Here is a 25028-nt window from a genome sequence, read left to right as displayed (position 1 = left end):
TCCAGAGCCGTCAGCCTGCCATGAGCGTCCAGAGCCGTCAGCCTGCCATGAGCTTCCAGAGCCGTCAGCCTGCCATGAGCTTCCAGAGCCGTCAGCCTGCCATGAGCGTCCAGAGCCGTCAGTCAGCCATGAGCTGCCCCTCAGCCCTAAGCTGTTAGTAATTCAGAACTGCCCCTCAGTCCAGAGCTGTCTCTCTGTCCAGAGCTGCCCTTCAGTCTGGAGTTGCCCCTCTATCCTGAGCTACCTCTTTATCCTGAGCTACCTCTCTATCCTGAGCTACCTCTCTATCCCGACCTACCTCACTGTCCTGAGCTACCTTGTCCCGGAGCTGTCCCTTATTCTGGTGTTGCCCCTTAATTTAGGTGGGGTTATTTGGAGGGTGGTCATTTTGAGGAGGCTAAGGAAGCTGGGATTGACTATGGTGGGGTGGGGACCTCGTCCAGAGCCTGAGCCACCACCGTGGTCAGATGCCCACCCAGACCCTCCCCTAGACTTTGTGCTGGTGCGCCCGGAGTTCGCACCTTGAGGGGGGGGTTATGTCACGTTCCTGACCTATTTTCTGTTGTTTTGTATGTGTTAGTCGGTTAGGGCGTGAGTGTGGGTGGGCATTTCTATGTTTTGTGTTTCTATGTTTAGGTCTATTGTAATCAGCCTTATATGGTTCTCAATCAGAGACAGGTGTTTGACGTTGTCTTCTGATTGAGAACCATATATAGGTTAGCTGTTCACACTGTTTGTTTGTGGGTGGTTGTCTTCCGTGTCAGTGTATGTTCGCACCACACGGGACTGTTTCGTTGTCGTTAGTATATGTAGTCTGTTCCTGTTCGTGCGTTCTTCATGTTTTATGTAAGTTCTCTCGTTCAGGTCTGTCTACTTCGTTTTGTAAAATTATCAAGTGTTCTTCGTGTGTTTAGTTTCGTCTTGTTAATAAAGTTCATTATGTCATCATACCTCGCTGCAAATTGGTCTTCCGATCCCTCTCTCCTCTCCTCGTCCGAGGAGGAGGAAGAACTAGAGCACCGTTACAGGATTAGCTAACACAACGTGCCATGGGAACACAGGAGTGATGGTAGCTGATAATGGGCCTATGTAGATATTCCATAAAAAAATCAGCAGTTTCCAGCTACAATAGTCATTTACAACATTAACAATGTCTACACTGTATTTCTGATCAATTTGATGTTATTTTAATGGACAAGAAAATGTGCTTTTCTTTCAAAAACAAGATAATTTCTAAGTGACCCCAAACTTTTGAAAGGTGGTGTATGTATATTTTGTAATATTCGGGACTCTGACATTGCTCGTTCTAAAATGTCTTAATTTGTTTGTTTTCCTTTTTTTCTCGATTTCTGTCTATGGTTAGGTATTACTGCACTTTTGGAGCTAGAGATATAAGCATTTCGCTGAACCTGCAATAACATCTGCAAAATATGTGTATACGACCAATAAAAGTTTATTTGATTTTATAATGGAGAGAGAGAGACAGTGACAGAGCTCACCTCTCCATGCCAAACACGAAGCACCTGGCAGGCGAGATCAGTAGGACAGACCTAGCTCTTCCCTGTGCTGTGCTAGGGTGGGGTGGGGGGGTGAGGGGAGTACGGATGCTTCCGTGGCTTTGAGGGCATGCCCAGGCCATTCTAGCAGACACCTGTGAGAACACCTGTCATTGCCATTAGTGGGCAGGCAAGCATGGAGGGGAGAGGGGGAGAGGGAAGGTGAGAAAGAGGAACAGAGAGAGGGAGGGAGGGGAGAGAGATGGGAGGAGAGGAAAGAGCGAGAGGGAGAGAAAGAAGAAGAGAGGGAAGTCTTTCTTTCACCACAGTCCAACTAAGCATTCCCCATCTGGCCTTCTGGCCAGCCCAACACACACCTAACCCAGCATGACACCTAACCTGCACAGGACACATCCATGGAATGCCTTCAAAAGGTCTGAATGGATTTTATAGCCCGCCTCTCTTGTCTTTATGGAGGAGTAGCTACTTCTGCCAAACTGCAGAAATCTAAAGAATTTTCCCTGATACCGATAGAATGCACCCACACACACACACACACACACACACACACACACACACACACACACACACACACACACACACACACACACACACACACACACACACACACACACACACACACACACACACACACACACACACACACACACACACACACACACTTGGAGCTCTCAGCTCTGTGTGTATAGGAGTCTGAGCTGGTAGGTGTTGTGGAGGGTGTATATAAATTAATGATCTCCTTTGTCATCTAAACAAACACATACACACACATGCACGCACACACATAGGAGGTGGACCGTCCGATGGGATCACTGTGTCCTTCTCAGGTAAAAAAACAAGGACACTGAACATCTGAGACTGTCGTCAGTTCTCTTCTTCCTGGAAAGTATCTCACCCCCCCCCGCTTCTCTCTTTCTGTGTTTCTCTCTCTCTCCATCTCGCCCCCCTCTCTCTGTAGGGGAGAGTGAATGTGGGATGTGAATGTGGTGAGGGGAATGTGATTTTCTGATTGAGTCCCACCCACACACTCTGTCCTCTTGGCCCCTGCTGAAAGTATGTTTCTGTGATGTAGACTGCCTGCTCCACCAGTGGGCCTGCTCACAGGAACAATAAAACAGCAGAAAGCGGGAGGGAGAGAGAGCGACAGAGAGAGACTGTTTCCTTCATCTGCGTTCCTTTTTTAGTGTTTGTTTCCCTTTGGAGCATGTCATTCAGATAGGCCAGATGTCTCTGTGTAGGTACTACAGGCAGGTACAGTATTTAGAGTTTTTGTCTTCTTTTGATCTGGAAAGTCTGGTCTGTGCTTCCGTCGCTTCACGTTGAGGTGATGGTCTGGTCAGTTTGTTTATTTTTTACCAAGAATACCACACTTTCTGCCTTGTCTTCTCACTGCTTGTAGCTCAAAGCCCACTCACTCACACATTCCTTCATGCAGTGGTGGAAAAAGTACTCAATTCTCCTACTTGAGTAAAAGTAAAGATACCTTAATAGAAAATATACCTTAATAGATATCTTAATAGAAAAGTGAAAGTCACCCAGTAAAATACTACTTGAGTAAATGTCTAAAAGTATTTGGTTTTAAATATGCTTAAGTATCAAAAGTAAATGTAGTAATTTTAAATTCCTTATATTGTAAGAAGTTGTCAAAATATAAATAGGCCAAAAAACTACTTAAGTAGTACTTTAAAGTATTTTTACTTAAGTACTTTACACCATTGCCTTCATGTTACATAGGGCATGACAGTGGCTGTATAATGTCGTCTTCATACAACCACATGTCAGTATAGTGTGGTAAGTGGGAGTTACAGAGCATGCGATATCTTCTGGCTTGACTTGACCCTATAGCCTACTGGTGTAGGAGAAGTCAGGGATGGGAATGTCGTTCCACTGACATGGATAGAGAGAGGGGTTTGTGATTCTAGGTGGGAGATGGGAGAAGAGGTGAGGAGATTAGGAGTTTGTGAATGTAGGTTGGAGATGGAGGGAGACGGGAGAAAGGGATGTAGGATTTGTAGGAGTGGGGGTTGAAAATGAAGGGAGATGGGAGAGAGGGATGAAGGGTTTTTGAATGAAGGTTGGATGTTGGAGATGGAGTGAGATGGAGCGAGAGGGGGAAAAGGAGAGGTGAGAAGGTGTGTTTAGGCCAGCTGAGCTTCCTTGTGAGAGGTAATAGTTGAGCTCCGCAGGGTTGGAATGTAAACAGCCTGGGCCTGCAGGAGCATACAGTTCAGAGGGAGATACAGCCCTCTACAGCCAGCAGAACCAACCTCACAATCTGTCTCTATCACCATCCCTTTATTCATCTATACCTCTACATCTCTATCCCTCTATAACTCTATAACTCATTCCACATCTCTCTCTTTCTAGAACTAATATCTCCCTCTCCCCTACCCTCCCCTCTTTCTCTCCCCCTCTCCCCTCCCCTCTCTCTCACTCTCTCTCTAGAACAAAACTCTCCCCTCCATCTCTCTCTCTCTCTCTCTCTCTGTCCTCTCTCTAGAACTAAACTATCCATCTTAGTCTTTCTTTACTTGCTCTCTATATCTCTCTCTCCAACCAAACTTCCTTGAAATTGATAATACATACTTCAACCCATCAGGGTACCTTAACCTAGCCCTGCCATGCCGCTAATAGCACAGCCTTGGGGACGTTAATTTGTTTTCCAAGTCAAACTGCAGGCCAACTAAGACGTACTGTTTTCTCAGCTTCACTCTTCAGCCAGCTTGTCCTCTCAATCGTCCACTGAGTGTCTTTTTGGGTCAAGAGTCACTCTGTCCCACGTGACTGGAATGAAAATTCCAGTGAGATATTTTTCCAAACATGGAGGGGAAGGTAGTTATTTTATCCTAATCTCCTTTTTTTTTGACAACTGGGGTTTTGTGTTCTCTAGTTCAGTTTAGTCTGATCTCTTGAATGTTCCTCAAGGGGAATTTGTTTGCATTATAAAAAGTAATGACAAATATTGAATTGGAGAGTCGGGTATCTACATGATATTTACACATGTGGATGGCAACTGAGATGATCTATTCTGAGGTGCATACCTCAGAGATGTTGTTCACCCACCTGAACCATTCTTTCAGATGATTAGAGTGCAGTGAAAGAGAAAGAGAGAGAGAGAGAGAAAGGCTGTTGAAGTCTTCAGAGCGGTAAATAAAGTGTTTAGTTCAACTTGTATTTCTGTCTCTTTAAGCTCCGAAAGACACACATTTAGTCTGACCCGGTGGCTCTCATGTTGAATTGCATTCTTCCGTTCGGCAGAGCATAGCAGCTGCCATTTCTGATGATTGTTTTCCTCCTCTGTAAATGTAAGGAAGGTATTGCAGGGAGTTTTTTTGTGATTATCTCTTTCCTTTTAAAAATACAGGGTAGTGTGCCCATTCTCTCCCCCAAATGCCCCAATTTCAATAACCATTATCCCAAATATCAGGCAGACGTTCTGTTTGGGAGTAGCGAGAAAGAAAGCCATTCAGGTCAATGTCTCTCTATTGTTGTCCTTATTTTCCACAAAATACTTTTCAGTTTCTACAGATAATGTTTTAGAGCATCTTGAGAAACGGGTAACCTTGTGCACTGCTGAGACCCAGATCTGTCCTCAGACCAGTCATTAACAAGGTCCTGTTTAAAGAAGCTAGAGAGGACTCTCAATTTGCTGGACCCAGACCAGTTTGGCCCCAGTTGGCCAACGGTATGTCCCATGGCTCTTCCCAAACACCAGGGCTCTTTCTCAATTCATCTTTCCACAATTCCTCACTTACTCTTTCTAACCTTCCCAACTGTATTGAAGGTCCAAGTTCCCTTCCCACAGACCTTCTCCTACAATGCCTTTTGGGAAGAGGTGATGCAAGAAGATGCGTGGAATTGAGGAAAGATTAATTGAGAAAGAGCTCTGGCCTTATAGAATCAGATGTGACTGACTGAGTCATAAGGAAGCTGAAAGCTGTTGTCGGTCATTGGGGGAAAGCCTTGTTTGACTTGCTGGTATTGTTCTGTCCCAGGATGCATTGTTTTGGGCTTTGAGGACCAAGGTCAGGGGAGTAGAGGTGACCTCTGAACTATATCTTACCCAAACAACAGGATGTTTTCTCATAAAACTCCCTAGTCAACAGAGGTTTGTGGGAAACTCTTTAGGCTCGAGAAGGAAAATAAATTATTTTCTCTTGTTTAGATTTACTTACTTATTTAAACTTCTTGAAGTAGTTTGTTGAAGGACGGAGAAGAACAAAATGAAATCTTGTTGTTTGAAAACATCTTGACATGAAGATGCAAAGACTGAAAGGTATCAAATCCAAATAAAATAAATGTCACATGCGCCGAATACAACAACTGTAGACTTTACCGTGAAATGCGTACTTATGAGCCCTTTTCCAACAATACAGTTAAAAAGTAAGAAAATGAGCAAATAGACTAAAACAATATATTAACACAAAATAAAAATAACTTGGATATATACAAGGAGTACAGAGTCAGTGTACTGGGGTGCGAGGTTGTTGGGATTATTAATATGTACATGTAGGTTTGGTTAGGTGATTGATTGAAGTACTATGTACATGTAGGTAGGAATCCAGTCTTTCACAGGCACAAATATGAATTGCGTTGGTGTAAGTCTTGCCCATAGCCATACGGTGTATTTTGGAGTTATATTATTCACTTTCTGGTGTCCTCATCAACAATGCCCGTCACAAACAACTGTACATTATGACAGTGGACAGTGGGCAGTCTGGTATTATAAAGACAGTAGAGGAGGGTCAAAATATGGCTGATGCATTACATGTATGTGTGTCTTGAGATTCCCTAATTAGATGTTCACACCCTGCAGTTGTCCTCAGAAGTAAAGCACCTAGCTCCAGCTCCAGCCCCAGCTCCTGCCCCAGCTCCTGCCCCAGCTCCAGCCCCAGCTCCTGCCCCAGCTCCTGCCCCAGCTCCAGCCCCAGCTCCAGCTCCAGCCCCAGCTCCAGCCCCAGCTCCAGCTCCAGCCCCAGCTCCAGCCCCAGCTCCAGCCCCAGCTCCTGCCCCAGCTCCAGCCCCAGCTCCTGCCCCAGCTCCAGCCCCAGCTCCAGCCCCAGCTCCAGCCCCAGCCCCAGCTCCAGCCCCAGCTCCAGCCCCAGCTCCTGCCCCAGCTCCTGTCCCAGCTCCAGCCCCAGCTCCAGCCCCAGCTCCTGCCCCAGCTCCAGCCCCAGCTCCAGCCCCAGCTCCTGCCCCAGCTCCTGCCCCAGCTCCAGCCCCAGCTCCAGCTCCAGCCCCAGCTCCTGCCCCAGCTCCTGTTCCAGCTCCATCCCCAGCTCCAGCCCCAGCTCCAGCTCCATGACCCGGAGTTTGATGAGTCACGCCTGATATCATTCATCCAGACTCATGATCACATTTTCCTGCTGCAATTTCAAAAGAGATTGAATAATTGATGTGGTCTTTGTCAGAATGGGAGGATAATCTGTGGCCTACAGAGCCAGATAGGGACAAGTCATCTGCTAATGTCTCACAGCAGGACCAGGCGTGTGTGTGTGTGTGTGTGTGTGTGTGTGTGTGTGTGTGTGTGTGTGTGTGTGTGTGTGTGTGTGTGTGTGTGTGTGTGTGTGTGTGTGTGTGTGTGTGTGTGTGTGTGTGTGTGTGTGTGTGTGTGTGTGTGTGTGTGTGTGTGCGGTGTGTGCTTTTGCGAGTGTATGTGTGTGTGCTGAGAGATGATCCAAGATGGTGCAGCTAATCAAGGAGACGGCCCAGCCGGCCTGTTTCTGCCTCATCTCTCCTCTGATGTAGAGTAATGGCCTGTAGGAGACTGTAGGAGCCACCACTGGGGCAGAGAGGAGCTATTGTGCACCACACTCACAGATTAAAGTCATCATTCACCCACTCTTACTGGATAGGATACTGCCCCTAGCCCCCTTCACAAGGATGCTGAGGGAGCTGGGAGTTGCTACAGATGTACAGGAGTGGTGATAGAATGGTGTTCTCAGATGGTTTACTGTCCCCTCTATCTCTTTCTCCATTTCTCTCTCTCCGCATCGCTCTCTCCCACTCACTCCCTCTCTCTCTCTCTCCTGTGTACATATTGGGTCAGAACAGCTGTGGTACTTCAAAGATTGTCTACTTTACGGACAAACACACGAGCACACACAGACACACACTCAGGGAGGAGGAGATGGCTGGATGTCACAGCACAGGGAGGAGGAGGGCAGCAGAGGAGGGCTGGAGGAGTGCACGGGGGAGGGGAGCGTATCTGCGCCCTCTTGTGTAGGGATCAGTGTTCATAGACAATGAGGCAGAGCCATTGAGAGTCCTGTCACATCCGTCAGTAGGGCAGGGGGAGAGGGCGGGACTGGTGAGTGGACAGGGGACAGGGTGAATGAAGAGGGGAGTGGAGAAGGGAACGGAGGAAGGAGAGGAGTGGAGGGAGTATGGGATGGAGGCAATGGAGGGGAGGGGGGTCGGTTGGAGCCTGAATAGGGTACTCTGTAAGAGTCTTTAGCAGGACGAAGCAGAACGGGATGCTGGCCCATTGAAGTGAGGGGACCTTGGAGCAGAGCAGAGTACAGCTATAACATGCTGTACAGAGCTGGATGATCTCTGCCTCCTCTCCACACTTTCATCACAGATCAGTATGCAAATAATGTTCCCTCCTCTTCACGTCAAAGTAGGAAGAGGTTCGACAGAGATTTTGAGGTTGAGTCAAGGATATAGGGAGGGAAATAGATTTAGCAGTACATAGATTCAACAGCAAATATATTCTCAGTCCACTAAATACATTTGTAGAGTCTATATCGGTACGAAGGTACGTGTACAAAGGTAAGTCCACAAGAGTCAATGTACATACAGTCCACTGCATGGTCCCAAGCTATCACAGTGGTTGTGATCGTAGTACTAAATACTGTACTCGTAGCCTACTAAAACCAAGCAAACCAACTGATATGTTCTGTTGTGGCAAAAATGGTTCTGTTACAGTCTAATGCTAAGTAAATGCTTGAGTTGAAAAGTACTATATATATATATATATATATACATACATACATACATACATACATACATACATACATACATACATACATACATACATACATACATACTGTATCAACTGGTAATTTTCCATAGCTGTCCACTACCCTCTTCATACACCGCACAAATGCGTGATTTGCTGGTGGCTCCTTATCGCTTTGGGCACTAGAGGCCCAGCTCAATGCCAAATTCTTCTTCATACTGAATAGGCTTTAAAAAACAAATCACTTCATTCTCTTAGTCATGCAGGCTAGGAGAGGCAAGCAGCTCATTGTGTAAAATAAGTGTATAATGACTGTGTGACTCTGTAACTTTTGAGTTACCCTCCTGTTTATCCTGAGAGTGATCTCCCTTGCAATTGCTTGAATAAACTCTTACTGCTGATAAAGAAGTTCTGCCTGATTCCTGGAGTAAGTTTTTGTCAACACTCCTCTACAGACACATGTATTCCTCATATTTACAAACCATAATTAATAGTCAACATGATTGTTGTCAAATGTCACTGAACGACAGTCTTATCTACAGAGTGCCATCCATGTTTAAGGAAGAGCCATTTCCCATCTCTTTAACTGTCTAGTTCACTGTTAGCGGTTTGTTTCATTAGCATTTATTACTTCCTCTGTAAAAATAGAATTAATTTCCCTCCCAAACATAATTTCTCGTCTGTAAAAGTGATGAATCCTCCATCCTCTCACTAATTGTACTTTCAGCTATTTTATTTGCACATGAAAAATCCATGATTTTTTTCTGTAGCGGGTTGCCGAGGGCAGAATACTTATTGCCTCCAAAAGTAGCAAAGTTGGAGAAATGAGGTGTCACACTTGGGTTTGAGGGTAAAAATCAAATCAAATTTTATTAGTCACATACACATGGTTAGCAGATGTTAATGCGAGTGTAGCGAAATGCTTGTGCTTCTAGTTCCGACAATGCAGTAATAACCAACAGTAATCTAACCTAACAATTCCACACTACTACCTTACACACACACACAAGTGTAAGGGATAAAGAATATGTACATAAAGATATATGGATGAGTGGTGGTACAGAACGGCATGGCAGATGCAGTAGATGGTATAGAGTACGGTATATACATATGAGATGAGTACTGTAGGGTATGTAAACATAAAGTGGCATAGTTTAAAGTGGCTAGTGGTACATGTATTGCATAAAGATGGCAAGATGCAGTAGATGATATAGAGTACAGTATATATACATATGAGATGGGTAATGTAGGGTATGTAAACATTGTATTAAGTGGCATTGCTTAAAGTGGCTAGTGGTACATTTTTACATAATTTCCATCAATTCCCATTTTTAAAGTGGCTGGAGTTGAGTCAGTATGTTGGCAGCGGCCGCTAAATGTTAGTGGTGGCTGTTTAACAGTCTGATGGCCTTGAGATAGAAGCTGTTTTTCAGTCTCTCGGTCCCTGCTTTGATGCACCTGTACTGACCTCGCCTTCTGGATGATAGCGGGGTGAACAGGCAGTGGCTTGGGTGGTTGTTGTCCTTGATGATCTTTATGGCCTTCCTGTGACATCGGGTGGTGTAGGTGTCCTGGAGGGCAGGTAGTTTGCCCCTGGTGATGCGTTCTGCAGACCTCACTACCCTCTGGAGAGCCTTACGGTTGTGGGCGGAGCAGTTGCCGTACCAGGCGGTGATACAGCCCGACAGGATGCTCTCGATTGTGCATCTGTAGAAGTTTGTGAGTGCTTTTGGTGACAAGCCGAATTTCTTCAGCCTCCTGAGGTTGAAGAGGCGCTGCTGCGCCTTCTTCACAACGCTGTCTGTGTGGGTGGACCAGTTCAGTTTGTCCGTGATGTGTACACCGAGGAACTTAAAACTTTCCACCTTCTCCACTACTGACCCGTCGATGTGGATAGGGGGGTGCTCCCTCTGCTGTTTCCTGAAGTCCACAATCATCTCCTTTGTTTTGTTGACGTTGAGTATGAGGTTATTTTCCTGACACCACACTCCGAGGGCCCTCACCTCCTCCCTGTAGGCCGTCTCGTCGTTGTTGGTGATCAAGCCTACCACTGTAGTGTCATCCGCAAACTTGATGATTGAGTTGGAGGCGTGCATGGCCACGCAGTCGTGGGTGAACAGGGAGTACAGGAGAGGGCTCAGAACGCACCCTTGTGGGGCCCCAGTGTTGAGGATCAGCGGGGTGGAGATGTTGTTACCTACCCTCACCACCTGGGGGCGGCCCGTCAGGAAGTCCAGGACCCAGTTGCACAGGGCGGGGTCGAGACCCAGGGTCTCGAGCTTGATGACGAGTTTGGAGGGTACTATGGTGTTAAATGCTGAGCTGTAATCGATGAACAGCATTCTCACATGGGTATTCCTCTTGTCCAGATGGGTTAGGGCAGTGTGCAGTGTGGTTGCGATTGCGTCGTCTGTGGACCTATTGGGTCGGTAAGCAAATTGGAGTGGGTCTAGGGTGTCCGGTAGGGTGGAGGTGATATGGTCCTTGACTAGTCTCTCAAAGCACTTCATGATGACGGAAGTGAGTGCTACGGGGCGGTAGTCGTTTAGCTCAGTTACCTTAGCTTTCTTGGGAACAGGAACAATGGTGGCCCTCTTGAAGCATGTGGGAACAGCAGACTGGGATAAGGATTGATTGAATATGTCCGTAAACACACCAGCCAGCTGGTCTGCGCATGCTCTGAGGACGCGGCTGGGAATGCCGTCTGGGCCTGCAGCCTTGCGAGGGTTAACACGTTTAAATGTTTTACTCACCTCGGCTGCAGTGAAGGAGAGCCCGCAGGTTTTGGTAGGGGGCCGTGTCAGTGGCACTGTATTGTCCTCAAAGCGGGCAAAAAAGTTGTTTAGCCTGTCTGGGAGCAAGACATCCTGGTCCTCGACGGGGCTGGTTTTCTTTTTGTAATCCGTGATTGACTGTAGACCCTGCCACATACCTCTTGTGTCTGAGCTGTTGAATTTCGACTCGATTTTGTCTCTGTACTGAGACTTGGCCTGTTTGATTGCCTTGCGGAGAGAATAGCTACACTGTTTGTATTCGGTCATGCTTCCGGTCACCTTGCCCTGGTTAAAAGCAGTGGTTCGCGCTTTCAGTTTCACGCGAATGCTGCCGTCAATCCACGGTTTCTGGTTTGGGAATGTTTTTATCGTTGCTGTGGGTACGACATCGTCAATGCACTTCCTAATGAACTCGCTCACCGAATCAGCATATTCGTCAATATTGTTGTTGGACGCGATGCGGAACATATTCCAATCTGCGTGATCGAAGCAGTCTTGAAGCGTGGATTCAGATTGGTCGGACCAGCGTTGAACAGACCTGAGCGCGGGAGCTTGTTGTTTGAGTTTTTGTTTGTAGGCTGGAATCAACAAAATGGAGTCGTGGTCAGCTTTTCCGAAAGGGGGGCGGGGGAGGGCCTTATAAGCGTCGCGGAAATTAGTGTAACAATGGTCTAGTGTTTTTCCAGCCCTGGTAGCACAATCGATATGCTGATAGAATTTAGGGAGTTTTGTTTTTAGATTAGCCTTGTTAAAATCCCCAGCTACGATGAATGCAGCCTCAGGGTGTGTGGTTTCCAGTTTACAAAGAGTCAGATAAAGTTCGTTCAGGGCCATCGATGTGTCTGCTTGGGGGGGAATGTATACGGCTGTGATTATGATTGACGAGAATTCCCTTGGTAGATAATGCGGTCGACATTTGATTGTGAGGAGTTCTAGATCAGGTGAACAGAACGACTTGAGTTCTTGTGTGTTGTTATGATGATCACACCACTTCTCGTTAATCATAAGGCATACCCCCCCGCCCCTCTTCTTACCGGAAAGATGTTTGTTTCTGTCGGCGCGATGCATGGAGAAACCAGCTGGCTGCACCGACTCCGTTAGCGTCCCTTGAGTTAGCCATGTTTCCGTGAAGCAGAGCACGTTGCAATCCCTGATGTCTCTCTGGAATGCTACCCGTGCTCGGATTTCATCAACCTTATTGTCAAGAGACTGGACATTGGCGAGTAGTATGCTAGGGAGTGGAGCGCGATGTGCCCGTCTCCGAAGCCTGACCACGAGACCGCCACGTTTTCCCCTTTTTCGGCGTCGCACAGGGTCGCCGGCTGCGATCGGATCCATTGTATTGTGTGGAAGGCAAGACACTGGATCCGTTTCGGGAAAGTCATATTCCTGGTAGGAACGATGATGAGTTGACGTTAATCGTATATTCAGTAGTTCCTCCCGACTGTACGTAGACAGTAGACAGTAGACAGTGTCGTTGGAGGCACATCATTGTTGTTGGCCCTACTAATAGAGGAGATGCATCTGAGAGTGCTGCCGCAATTTATCAGCAAATCAGTCCAGGTCTGGAATAATTGACTTCATTTAGACTTAATTTAACTTCATTTCGTTTTTTTAGCAATGGCCTTTTCTATTCCTCAAACCAATGTGTTATAGTTCTCATCAAACTGGCATGTCGAGTAAATTACTTGTTGGAATTATGTTTCTTCTGTTAGTCTTACTTTAAAATGTCAGTAGCTCAATTTAACAAAAAATCATCCAAAATGTAATGTCAAACTCATATAACAGGATTAGGAAACTGGTCTAGAATACTTTGTATTGGACATGAATAGTGATATTGACATGTCCTCCACCTCTCCTCATCACTATGTCATATATCATTATTTCTAAATGAACACTTGTAGTTGGAACTGTAACACAGGTTCAAGCCTCTACACTGTGACCTCATTCCACCACTGCCTTGAGGCCCTACGGGCCTGCTCACAGACAGACATACAGTACAAACCGCTCCATCCAGCCCAGCCCGGGCAGGCAGGAATTGTACAACCGTCACCCCACTCAGAGTGCCTGTCACAGCTGGGGGGTAGAGTGATGGTGGTATTGGTATTCGGAGTGCATGGGCCCTGTGGTATTCAGAGTAGGACTGTCTTTGAGCTGGCTTTGTTCCAGACCGGGGTGAAGAGAGGGAGTGGTGGTAGGGGCGAGGGGTCAGGGGTTAAGCCGATGGGATCCTCGGAGATGGGGCCTCGCTGAGAAAAGATGGTAATGACCTGAACGATGATTCACCACATAGGCATCCATCACACACCAACCTCCCATTGAGACAAACAGAGCTACGGCAGTGGAAGGAGGGGTGTGAATGTGTGAGTGTTTTGAATCACGTCATCTCAGCAATGCTAGCGTGGGGGTATGCGGGATGGTATTTGAAGTGCTTGTTGACTGTCATGGTGGTAGAGTAACGCCTTTATATGAGGCTAATAAAAAGCTTCTGTTTTTCTTTTTCCATTTGAGGCCCAAGCTCTTATCGGTTGTGAGTTTAAACTGTTCTAGTTGTCTAATTTCATCACAGTGTGTCAGTATGGCTGGCTGGCCTACATGACAGACTGCAGCTTTCTCTCTCTCAGCTCATTTCTCTCTCTCCCTCTCTCTCTCTTTCATTCTTTCTCTCTCTCCCTCTCTCTCTTTCATTCTTTCTCTCTCATTTTTCACTCTCCATCTCTCTCTATCTCTTTCCCTCATTCTCTCTTTCTCCCCCACCCTTTCTCTTTCTGTATCTTTCTCCCCCTCCCACCTCTCGCTCTCTCTCTCTCCGTTCTCTCCCTCTCTCTGTTCAGTGCAGTATGAGCAAGGTTAATTAAAGAGTCTCTCAGAACAGAGAGATAACACCCAGCCTCATCTCAGGGACAGCAGACACATCTTCTGCATCCCAAATGGCAACCTATTCCCTATATAGTGCACTACTTTTGACCAGGGTCCATTGGGCTCTGTTCAAAAGTAGTGCAATACGTAGTGAATAGTTTGCTTTTGTGACACAGACACGGCTAGCTTACTCCTCTCTCTCAATGAGCTAAATATCGATTTATTTCACTAATCAATTTGTCTCTTTCTTCCTTACTCTCTTTCCTTTTCTTTCTGATGCTTTTGGACACTTTAATCTGTGTCCAGATTCCAGTCTTGGGGTATCTGTTTTCATACCACGATGTGGTCTCTGTAGTATCCCCTAGCCCTGTTGTGCATGACAATGTGTCGGTCGATGTGGTTGTGTTGTGTGTTATGGATGATCCGTCTTAAAGTCAATACTCGATAGAGAACCCGAATGGCAGACTTTTTCTCCAGTGCGCAAAGAGAACCGCCATTCACTGTAAGAGATTAGAGGAGAGGAGGAGGGGAGAGAGGAGGGAGGCAAGTGACACAGTGGGGGTATAAGCTGGCCCTAGTACGTGCCAACTCCAGCCTCTCTCTCTCCCAGCACTAGGGTTAGGCCAGCAGCACCACAGCTATTTTTAGTGAGACTGAGAGACCTAGACACAGTAACAAACATGAGAGAGAGAGGGCCATCTCTCAGGCTCCCATACAAAATGCTGCTCTGATAGCCAAGTGTGTGTGTTTGTGTGTGTGTGCCCCAGCACTGAGCAGCAAGACCAGTCTCCTGGTGCAGCATTCGTAATTAAACCCAAAACATGCGGTTAAAAAAAAAATGCAATTGGGCAGTGGAGAAAAAGCGGGTGGCAGTGTGGTAGAGGATTGGAGGACGGTGTGTGTCTGCCTCGTGTGTGTGTGTGTGTGTGTGTGTGTGTGTGTGTGTGTGTGTGTGTGTGTGTGTGTGTGTGTGTGTGTGTGTGTGTGTGTGTGTGTGTGTGTGTGTGTGTGTGTGTGTGTGTGTGTGTGTGTGTGTGTGTGTGTGTGTGTGTGTGTGTGTGTGTGTGCGTGCGTCCCAGCACTGAGCTGGGGCATTCTTAATTAAACTCAAGGCATGCGGTTCTAAAGGAATGTAAGTGGGCTGTGGTGTGGTAGAGGATTGGAGGATGGTGTGTGGGTGTGTGTGTGGAGGATTGGAAGTTGAAACACATTTCCATCCTAATGACATCTAGGCTGCAAATTAGGACGCAGCCCTGGTCCTATCTGGTTACCTGACCTCATAATCCACTGGCTGGCCCACTCAGATCCATGTTGACGCAATTAACAAACATCAATAAGGTTCATGTCTTTTCATTGCATCTGTGTTGTTAGTAGCAATATTAAGCTCAACAATTGCATCATTGTCAGGCAGCCAGCAGGCACTAGTCAGGCGGCCCCCTTGGCAACAGGTGAATGCTGCATCCAGTCACTCTTTTTGTGTGTGTTTATTTTGGTTTCCTAGGCAACGGAATGGGGCCCGGACGATGACACCAGGAGGTCCTGTCAGAGCAAAGGGAAGACGGAGGTAAACGATGACTTTAAGGGTCCCCCCCCCCCCACACACACACAGGATGCCACCCTGAATAAGAGCTTTTACTTTAAAAGCTGGCAGTTGATTGGATGAGGAAGGGCCCTTCTCCTCTCCTTCCAACGGCTGATAAACACTGTGATCATTTTGTTATTTCATTTTTTCTTTGAAAGAATTGAATACCTTGTCATTTTTTTCTCAAGATGGGAGAAACAAGAGAGCAGTCACTTCTTTCTGAAACCTGTAGAACCTCGTCTGACCTCAAGTTCTAAAACAAAGTTACTTGATTTGCCAAAACAATATATTTAAGGAAAACTACGAATTTTCATTACAATTTTTCTCCCCCTCAATCGTCAGACAATGCTTCCCTCAATGTGTAAGACAAACCTGCAAGTAAGCAATTAGTTGCACTGTGTACTCCATGTACTGCATATCATGTTTATATGACAAATAAACTAACTTGAATTCTTTCTAAGAATTTGATGTGATTAGACTAGGTTTAGATGTGTTACATTTCATCTCACAGGTGAAAGATAGACAGTCAATACAGTCATATCATTAAAGTGAGTGGTGAGTAATGCTGGCTCGTATTCATTAGTGCATACTGTTACAAACTGTAGCCAAATATTTTGCAATGAAAACAAGCAGCTTTTTTTAAACAGGTTTCTTATCAAGTACAGGTAGACCCACGCAGTTTCGGTCAATTTTTTTCCATTTGATTTCTAGTGAATAGAACCAAGGTACTGTACGTAATTCTCTAACCTAAAACATCTCTGTACTCTACCACCCCCTGTAGGTGGAGTGTCAGAACTACATCCGCGTCCTGCTGGTCAATAAGACTGAGGTCATCACCTGTGGAACCAACGCCTTCCAGCCCCTCTGTATCACCCGGGAGGTAAGGGGGAAGGGGGAGGGTTGGATGGAATGATATCTGTCAGGGTGGATGGGGTTCGAGGAAGAAGTAGAATGGAGTGAAAACCTACAGGGGGCTGGGTAGGGGTGATAGGGAAGGAATGATGAGAAGGTAAAGGAGGATGGTGGGAGGAAGGAAGAGTGGATGGAGGGAAGAGGGGATAGAGTGATAACTGGCAGGATGGGGGGTGAATGATGGAGGTAATAAGATAAAGACTTGAATGTAAACATCAAACAGCCATATGGTCTGAAGGAGACTTTAAAGGTGGGGGAAGACAGTAACAACACTATCATTTTCTTACTCTATCTCTCTATCTCTCTATCTCTTTCTCTGTTGCCCTATTTATCTTTCTCCCCCTCTCTCTCTATCTTTTCTATCTCTATCTTTTCTATCTCTATATCTCTATCTCTATATCTCTATCTATATCTCTATCTTTTCTATCTCTATCTATATCGCTCTCTATATCTCTATCTTTTCTATCTCTATATCTCTATCTATATCTCTGTCTTTTCTATCTCTATCTATATCGCTCTCTATATCTCTATCTTTTCTATCTCTATATCTCTATCTTTTCTATCGCTCTCTATATCTCTATCTATATCTCTATCTTTTCTATCTCTATATCTCTATATTTTCTATCGCTATATCTCTATCTTTTCTATCTCTATCTGTATTTCTCTTTCCCTCTTCTCCCAGGTTGGGAATATGAGTAGTGTGTTGGATCGCGTGAACGGCGTGGCAAGGTGCCCCTACGACCCTCGCCATAACTCCACGGCGGTGGTGACGGAGAGCGGCGAGCTATACGCCGCCACGGTCATCGACTTCTCTGGTCGCGACCCTGTCATCTACCGGAGCCTCGGGGGCATGCCACCCCTCAGGACGGCCCAGTACAACTCCAAGTGGCTCAATGGTAACACACACACATACACACACACAAACACACACCACATACACACTGCCCACCATATGTTAGCTCATTTATCATTGTGTAGTGTCAATTAAAGTGGATTGTTACATAGGGGCTAAGATCTTTGTCAGAGATCCAGCACTTCCAGATTGTTAATTGTCTTGATGCAGTCTATCAACCATGTTTCTCAGTGGAACTATGTCCTACCCTTTCCTAGTATCCTAGTACAAAGACCATGGTAATTTGACACCCCAAAAAGCGATTTGAGTAATCCACCACAGTGTTGTTGTATAGGGATCACAGAGGTAGGAAGGGTGTGGACAGTATGAGCTGGTATTGGCTGGCACCGTAGAAAAGCTAAGTTAGATAAACCTCCATCAGCCCCAAAAGTCATGGCTATGTGTCTATAATCTCCCTGTTGCTGACACCAAGTTTTTTTTTACTGAATGCACCTCCAAAATACATCCTGACTCATGCAGAAAAAAGACAAACCTTCCAGAGACAGTGCTTCTCATCTGCAGTAATTCAAACACAGCAGCCACACAATTCTTGGCTTCACAGAGTAGGAGGAGAAAGGGGGAGGAAGGAGAAGAAAAGGGGAAGAAAAGGGGAGAGAGGAAGGGTGAGTAGGTAGAGGTAGACGCCACACTGGTAGACCAGGAGAGAGGAGAGACACTCAGGAGTCAATGAATGGTGTAAGAAGGGGAAGAAAGGGAGCGAAAGGGAGGAGAGGAAAGGTGAGGCTTCATTAGTGGGCCAGGCAGAGGAGACGGGGGAGAAAGAGGAAAAGGGGGTCGGAGGCTGGAGAAGAGAAGTAAGACTCAGTAGGAGGAGACAGAAGGAGAAATGGGGTGAGAGGAAAGGTAGGAGGTAGTGGTATACAGGTATACAGGCCAGGCACAGGAGAGGTGATATACTCAGAGACTCAGAAGGCAGTGAGCAGTGTAATTATTCCTCGCGTCAGGGAGAGGGTGAAATTACAGCGTGCTGCATGCTTCATGCTACACAGGGCTCTCTTCTGACAGTGTGTGTGTCTGAGGTGTGTGTGTTGGGGAGGTGGGCTTTACCGAAGCCTCTCTAGCAAGAGAGTGAGGGAGCAAGCAAGGGAGGGAGGAGGGGAGAGGCGAAGAGAGTGCTCTGCTCATCAGCATAATCACAGCTAGTTGCAGACAGACAGGCAGATAGACACCACTCACTTTAGTTACACACCACCTTTTCTTTCCGTTCCCCCAGCCCACCTAAAAATACACACAGCCTCTTGGGGCAAAGCTCCATTTTCTTCCTCCAGAGTCTTGAGCTGGATCGAGCAGCCTCAGAGGAGACGGAGTGAGAATTAAAATCTCATTTCTAGTCATAAGCCTCCCCAGTTAGGGGAATTCACAAACAAACAGACAGAATAGAACAGAGGGGGTTCTGAATCTAATCAATCTGTTCTTTATTGGATTGGGACCTGCCAGGTGCTGACCAACTGTTTTATTATAAATGAGAATGAAGTGGGGAGCCTGGGGAGCATTGAGGATGTAGAAGTCCCTAAAGAACACAGGCAGGCAATAATCTCTCTCTCTCTCTCTCTCTCCTCTCTCCTCTCTCTCTCTCTCTCTCTCTCTCTCTCTCTCTCTCTCTCTCTCTCTCTCTCTCTCTCTCTCTCTCTCTCTCTCTCTCTCTCTCTCTCTCTCTCTCTCTCTTTCTCTCTCTCTCTCTCTCTCTCTCTCTCTCTCTCTCTCTCTCTCTCTCTCTCTCTCTCTCTCTCTCTCTCTCTCTCTCTCTCTCTCTCTCTCTCTCTCTCTCTCTCTCTCTCTCTCTCTCTCTCTCTCTCTCTCTCTCTCTCTCTCAAATTCAATTCAAAGCACTTTATTGGCATGGGAAACATATGCTTACGTTGCCAAAGCAAATGGAACAGACAATTAACAAAATGTAATTAAACAAGGTAAAACATTAGTGAACATTGCACTCACAGAATATTTAAAATATGTACAGTGTTGTAACAATGTGCAAGTAGTTGAAGTATGAAAGGGAAAATAAATATACAGAGAAATATACGTTGTATTTACAATGTTGTGTCTGCTCCACTGTTTGCCCTTTTCTCATGGCAACGGGCCACAAATATTGCTGTTGTGATTGCTTTTTCCTAACAGATATGGGAGTTTATCAATGTTTGATTTGTTTTCAACTTCTTTGTGGGTCTGTGTGATCTGTGGAAAATATGTGTCTCTAATGTGGTCATCCATTTGGCAGGAGGTTAGGAAGTGTAGCTCAGTTTACACCTCATTTTGTGGAATAGCATTCTAGATTGCTCTGTTATTTTTGTTGATTCTTACCATTGGTTCAAATAGTTCTCTTTTTTGCTTTTTCATAATTTGGTTGGGTCTAAATGTGTTTCTGTCCTGTGGCTCTGTGGTGTCTGTTTTTGTTTGTGAACAGAGCCCCAGAACTAGCTGGCTGAGAAGACTCTTTTCTAGGTTAATCTGTGTAGGTGAGGGCTTTGTGGTGGAATGTGTGGGCATTGCTTCCTTTTAGGTGGTTGTAGAATTTAGCAGGTATAGTCCTAATTCTGCTCTGTTTGCATTACACAAAGTATACTTTGGCAGAATTCTGCATGCAGAGTCTCAATTGTGTGTTTGTCCCATTTCATTAATTATTGGTTGATGAGTGGACCCCAGACCTCACAACCATACAGGGCAATGGGTTTGATAACTGATTTAAGTATTTTTAGCCAGATCCTAATTTGGGATGTTGAGTTTTATGTTCCTTTTGATGGCATAGAAGGCCCTTCTCTCCTTGTCTCGTTCAGAGCCTTGTGGAAGTTACCCGTGGTGTTGGTGTTTAGGCCGAGGTAGGTGTAATTCTGGGGTAACAGTGTCTAGATATAGTTTGTATTTGTTGTCTTCGCTATTGGACCTTTTTTGGAAAACCATTATTTTTGTCTTACTGAGATTCACTGTTAGGGCCCATGTCTGACAAAATCTGTGCAAAATATCAAAGTGCTGCTGTAGGCCCTTCTCATTTGAGTCCGTAGGGTGAGGCCGGGTGAGGTGTTGCAGACTGTTCTAGTGCCCTCGGCAATCCAGTGATATACAGTGCCTTTGTAAATTATTCAAACTCATTGACTATTCCCACATTTTGTTACGTTAAAGCCTTATTCTACAATTGATTAAATAAAAAATGTCCTCAGCAATCTACACACACAATCTACACCCCATAATGACAAAGCGAAAACAGGTTTTTAGATATTCACACCCTTTGCTATGAGACTCAAAATTTGAGCTCAGGTGCATCCTGTTTCCATTTATCACTCTTGAGATGACAGTGCATGTCAGAGCAAAAACCAAGCCATGAGGTCGAAGGAATTGTCCATAGAGTTCTGAGACAGGATTGTGTCGAGGCACAGATCTGGGGAAGGGTACCAAAAAATGTCTGCAGCGTTGAAGTCCCCAAGAACATAGTGGCCTCCATCATTCTTAAATGGAAGAAGTTTGGAACCACCAAGACTCTTCCTAGAGCTGGCCAAACTGTCCAAACTGAGCAATCGGGGAGAAGGGCCTTGGTCAGGGCCTTGGTCGGACCAAGAACCTGATGGTCTCTCTGACAGAGCTCTAGAGTTCCTCTGTGGAGATGGGAGAACCTTCCAGAAGGATAACCATCTCTGCAGCACTCCAATAATCAGGCCTTTATGGTAGGGTGGCCAGATGGAAGCCACTTCTCAGTAAAATGCACACACCTAAAGACTCTCAGACCATGAGAAACAAGATTCTCTGGTCTGATGAAACCAAGATTGAACTCTTTGGCCTGAATGCCAAGCGTTACGTCTGGAGGAAACCTGGCACCATCCCTACGGTGAAGCATGGTGGTGGCAGCATCATGCTGTGGGGATGTTTTTCATCGGCAGGGACTGGGAGACTAGTCAAGATTGAGGCAAAGGTGAACGGAGAAAAGTACAGATAGATCCTTGATGAAAAACTGCTCCAGTGCGAAGGTTCAACTTCCAACAGGACAACGTCCTTAAGCACACAGCCAAGACAACGCAGGAGTGGCTTCGGCTTCGGCTTTGGCTGGGCCACTCAATGTCCTTGAGTGGCCCAGCCAAAGCCCGGACTTGATCCCGATCGAACATCTCTAAAGAGACCTGAAAATGGCTGTGCTGCAACACTCCCCATCCAACCTGACAGAGCTTGAGAGGATCTGCAGAGAAGAATGGGAGAAACTCCCCAAATACAGGTGTGCCAAGCTTGTAGCGCCATACCGAAGAAGACTCAAGGCTGTAATTGCTGCCAAAGGTGCTTCAACAAAGTATTGAGTAAAGGGTCTGAATACTTATGTCTAAAAAACTGTTTTTGCTTTGTCATTATGGGGTATTGTGTATAGATTGATGAAGGGAAAAACAATTTAATCTATTTTAGAATAAGGCTGTAACGTAACAAAATGTGGAAAATGTCAAGTGGTCTGAATACTTTCCGAAGGCACTGTATTTGTTGAAGATGGTGGGGCTCAAGCTGCATCCCTGTCTCACCACACAGCCCTGAAGAAAGAAATATGTGTGTTAATTGCCTATTTTATCTTCACACTTGTTGTCTACATTGATTTTATAATGTCGTATGCTCTCCACCAACACCGCTTTCCATCAATTTGTATAGCAGACCCTCATCCAAAATTGAGTCACAAGCTTTTTTGAAATCAACAAAGCATGAGAATATTTATATTTTGTTTTGTTTGTTTGTCAATAAGGGTATGCAGGGTGTATATGTGGTCTGTCGTACGTTATTTTGGTAAGAAGCCAATTTGACATTTGCTCAGGACATTGTTTTCACTGAGGAAAGATTCTGCTGTTGATGATACTGCAGAGGATTTTTCCCAAAATTATTCCACGGTAATTATCTGGGTCAAATTTATCTTCACTTTTGTGGATTGGGGTGATCCGGCCTTGGTTCCACATTTTAGGGAAGATGCCAGAGCTGAGGGTAATGTTTAAGAATAGCCCATTTGAATTTGTGGTCTGTATATTTTATCCTTTCGTTTAGTATACCATCAACACCATAGTCCTTTTTGGGTCGGAGGGTTCTCTGTCTCTCTGCATCCTGGGAGTGTTGGTGCATGTTGGGAATTGTATGAGTGAGTGTGAGTGGTGTCTGTAGTTAGATCGCCTCTGTTTTCTTTTTTGTTTCTTTTCTTGATGGTTTTCCTTTTTCTATGCATGATTGAGTTTTTTTTGTTTTAGTGGTAGAATTAGGTATATTGTATTTCTTGTTGGAATTGCCATTGTTTTGGTGGGGATGGCGACACACATGGGGATGCCATCCCTGTCACTTCGGCATGGCTTCAGGTGTGTTACTGAAGCTACTGTCACTGTGGAGGAGTTTCTGGTCACCGTAGGAGAGAAGGTAGGCTATGAAAATGTTGCTTATGTTGGATGAATAAAGCAATAGTGTTTTTTGTTAAAGAAGAGCGTCTTGTCGATCGGATGGTTGTGCATGCCATACTTTTTAAAGGTATGTTTATTTAAGTTACGCCGCTTTTTCTCCATCTACAAAGGTTACGATTTTGAATGTACCGCCACCAGAGCTATTGGAGATAAGAGATGTTTTACACATTTGTAAACTCTCTGATGTGAATGTGGGTTTACTTTCTTTGGATCAGGAGAAAGCTTTTGACCATCTGGACCGCCAGTACTTGTTCAAAACAGTGAAAGCCTTTGGGTTTGGGGATGTTTTTTTTGTCTTGGATGAGTCTAAAGTATGCTGGGGCCTCATGTATGGTGAAGGTGGTGGTGGTTTGAGCTGACCCTTTCCCGTCCATAGGAGTATTAGGCAGGCATGCCCAATTTCAGGACAGTTATTTTGTCTGGCAATTGAACCAGTGCTTTGTTTTTTAAAAGTGAGGCTTACTGGTTTCTCTGTGCCAGGGGTTATGAAGGGTCCCACAATAGCACTGTCTGCGTATGCAGATAACGTGTCAGTTTTTATTACAGGGGTTGAGGATGTTATGGTTCTCTCGAATGCTCTAAATGTGTATGAGGGGGCCTCCTCAGCTAGAGTTAATTGGGAATAGAGTGTGTTGCTGTGGGCAGTTCAGCTTCAGATAGGAACCACTCCATGGTTACCAGGGGGGCTTCAGTGTGGCAGAGATGGGATGAAGACTGGGATTTATTCTAGAATCTGATGTCTTTCAAAAAAATTATTGGGCGGGTGTAGTGGAGAAAGTGTGTGCCAGATTGTCTAGGTGGAAATGGGTTCTACCCCAGCTGTCTTATAGGGGAAGGTGCTGGTAGCCAATAACCTAACCGCCTCTACCCTGTGGCACAGACTAATGAGTTTACAGACACCAGGGGGCCTGATAGAAGAGCTTCAGAGGACCCTTGTCAATTTCTTCTGGTCTGGACAACATTGGATTAAAGCTGCAGCCCTGTACCTGCCACTGCACGAGGGTGGGTAATGCCTGGTGGACATTTCTTCTAGGGTCATGGCTTTCCGGCTTCAAGCAGCCCAGAGACTGTTGTACAGTGACGGTTCTAGCTGGGTTGATACAAATCAAATCAAATTTTATTTATCATATACACGTTTAGCAGATGTTATTGCGGGTGTAGCGAAATACTTGTGTTTCTAGCTCCAACAATACACATAATACACACAACCTAAAAGTAAAAGAATGGAATTGAGGAATATATAAATTCCTACAGCCTACACATTGATGAGGAGATCGGGATGTTTGGGCTTAGACAAGCACCTTTTCCTCTTAATAAGGATCTGACACTTTTTTATATTTTTTTTGCCTAAAATGACATACCCAAATCCAACTCTAGCACAGGACCTGAAGCAATGATATGCATATGCTTGATACCATTTGGAAAAAAAACACTGAAAAAAATCTCAAATGAATGTAGGAGAATATAACACATTAGATCTGGTAAAAGATAATACAATGAAAAAAACATGCGTTTTTTTTCATCATCTTTGAAATGCAAGAGAAAGGCCATAATATTATATTGCAGGTTAGGTGCATTTTAGATTTTGGCCACTAGATGGCAGCAGTGTGTGTGCAAAGTTTCAGATTGATCCAGTGAAGCATTGCAATACTGGACAATATTTTGTCTCTGCCCAAATGTGCCGAATTGGTCAATTGATACATTTTGATACAAGTACATAACTACAGAGAACATACAAAAATTATATGGTAATACAAAATTTAAGTTTACACACTCCCAGGAATGTCATACATGATGGATTATTAGCTTATACACTAACTTTCACACATCTAGATTGCCAGGCAGGGTGGGTGTGGAGCCAGAGAGAGAGCAGGGGTTCAAACTGTAGATCCCACTTCCTACATTTGAATATAAAAATTGATTTTATCAAACAAAACTATGCTACATTTGATCTCTGGGACCCTCAGGATTACAAATCAGAGCAAGATTACTGAATGTAAGTAAATTATTTACCTTCAGAGGTGAATGTATCAAACAAGTTGCTGTAAAAGTTTTTTGTTGTTGTGCACTCTCCTCAAACTATAGCACGGTATTTTTTCACTCTAATAGCT

General features: G+C 45.2%; 1 protein-coding gene across 2 annotated transcripts in view; it reads left to right on the top strand.

The window, feature by feature from the left end:
• LOC139546675 (semaphorin-5B-like) overlaps window positions 1-25028 on the top strand; it is a 155580-nt gene that overhangs the window by 98464 nt on the left and 32088 nt on the right. For both annotated transcript variants that reach the window (XM_071355326.1, XM_071355325.1), the window contains 3 exons: window positions 15616-15678; window positions 16478-16576; window positions 17291-17504. In XM_071355326.1, the coding sequence (XP_071211427.1) occupies window positions 15616-15678; window positions 16478-16576; window positions 17291-17504 (376 nt within the window). The remainder of the gene's footprint in view (window positions 1-15615; window positions 15679-16477; window positions 16577-17290; window positions 17505-25028) is intronic.

Source organism: Salvelinus alpinus, chromosome 20, assembly GCF_045679555.1.
Source record: "Salvelinus alpinus chromosome 20, SLU_Salpinus.1, whole genome shotgun sequence".
NCBI classification, from domain to species: domain Eukaryota; kingdom Metazoa; phylum Chordata; class Actinopteri; order Salmoniformes; family Salmonidae; genus Salvelinus; species Salvelinus alpinus.
The sequence above is the reverse complement of the archived record's forward strand: the minus strand, read 5'-3'. Positions and strand labels throughout refer to the sequence as shown.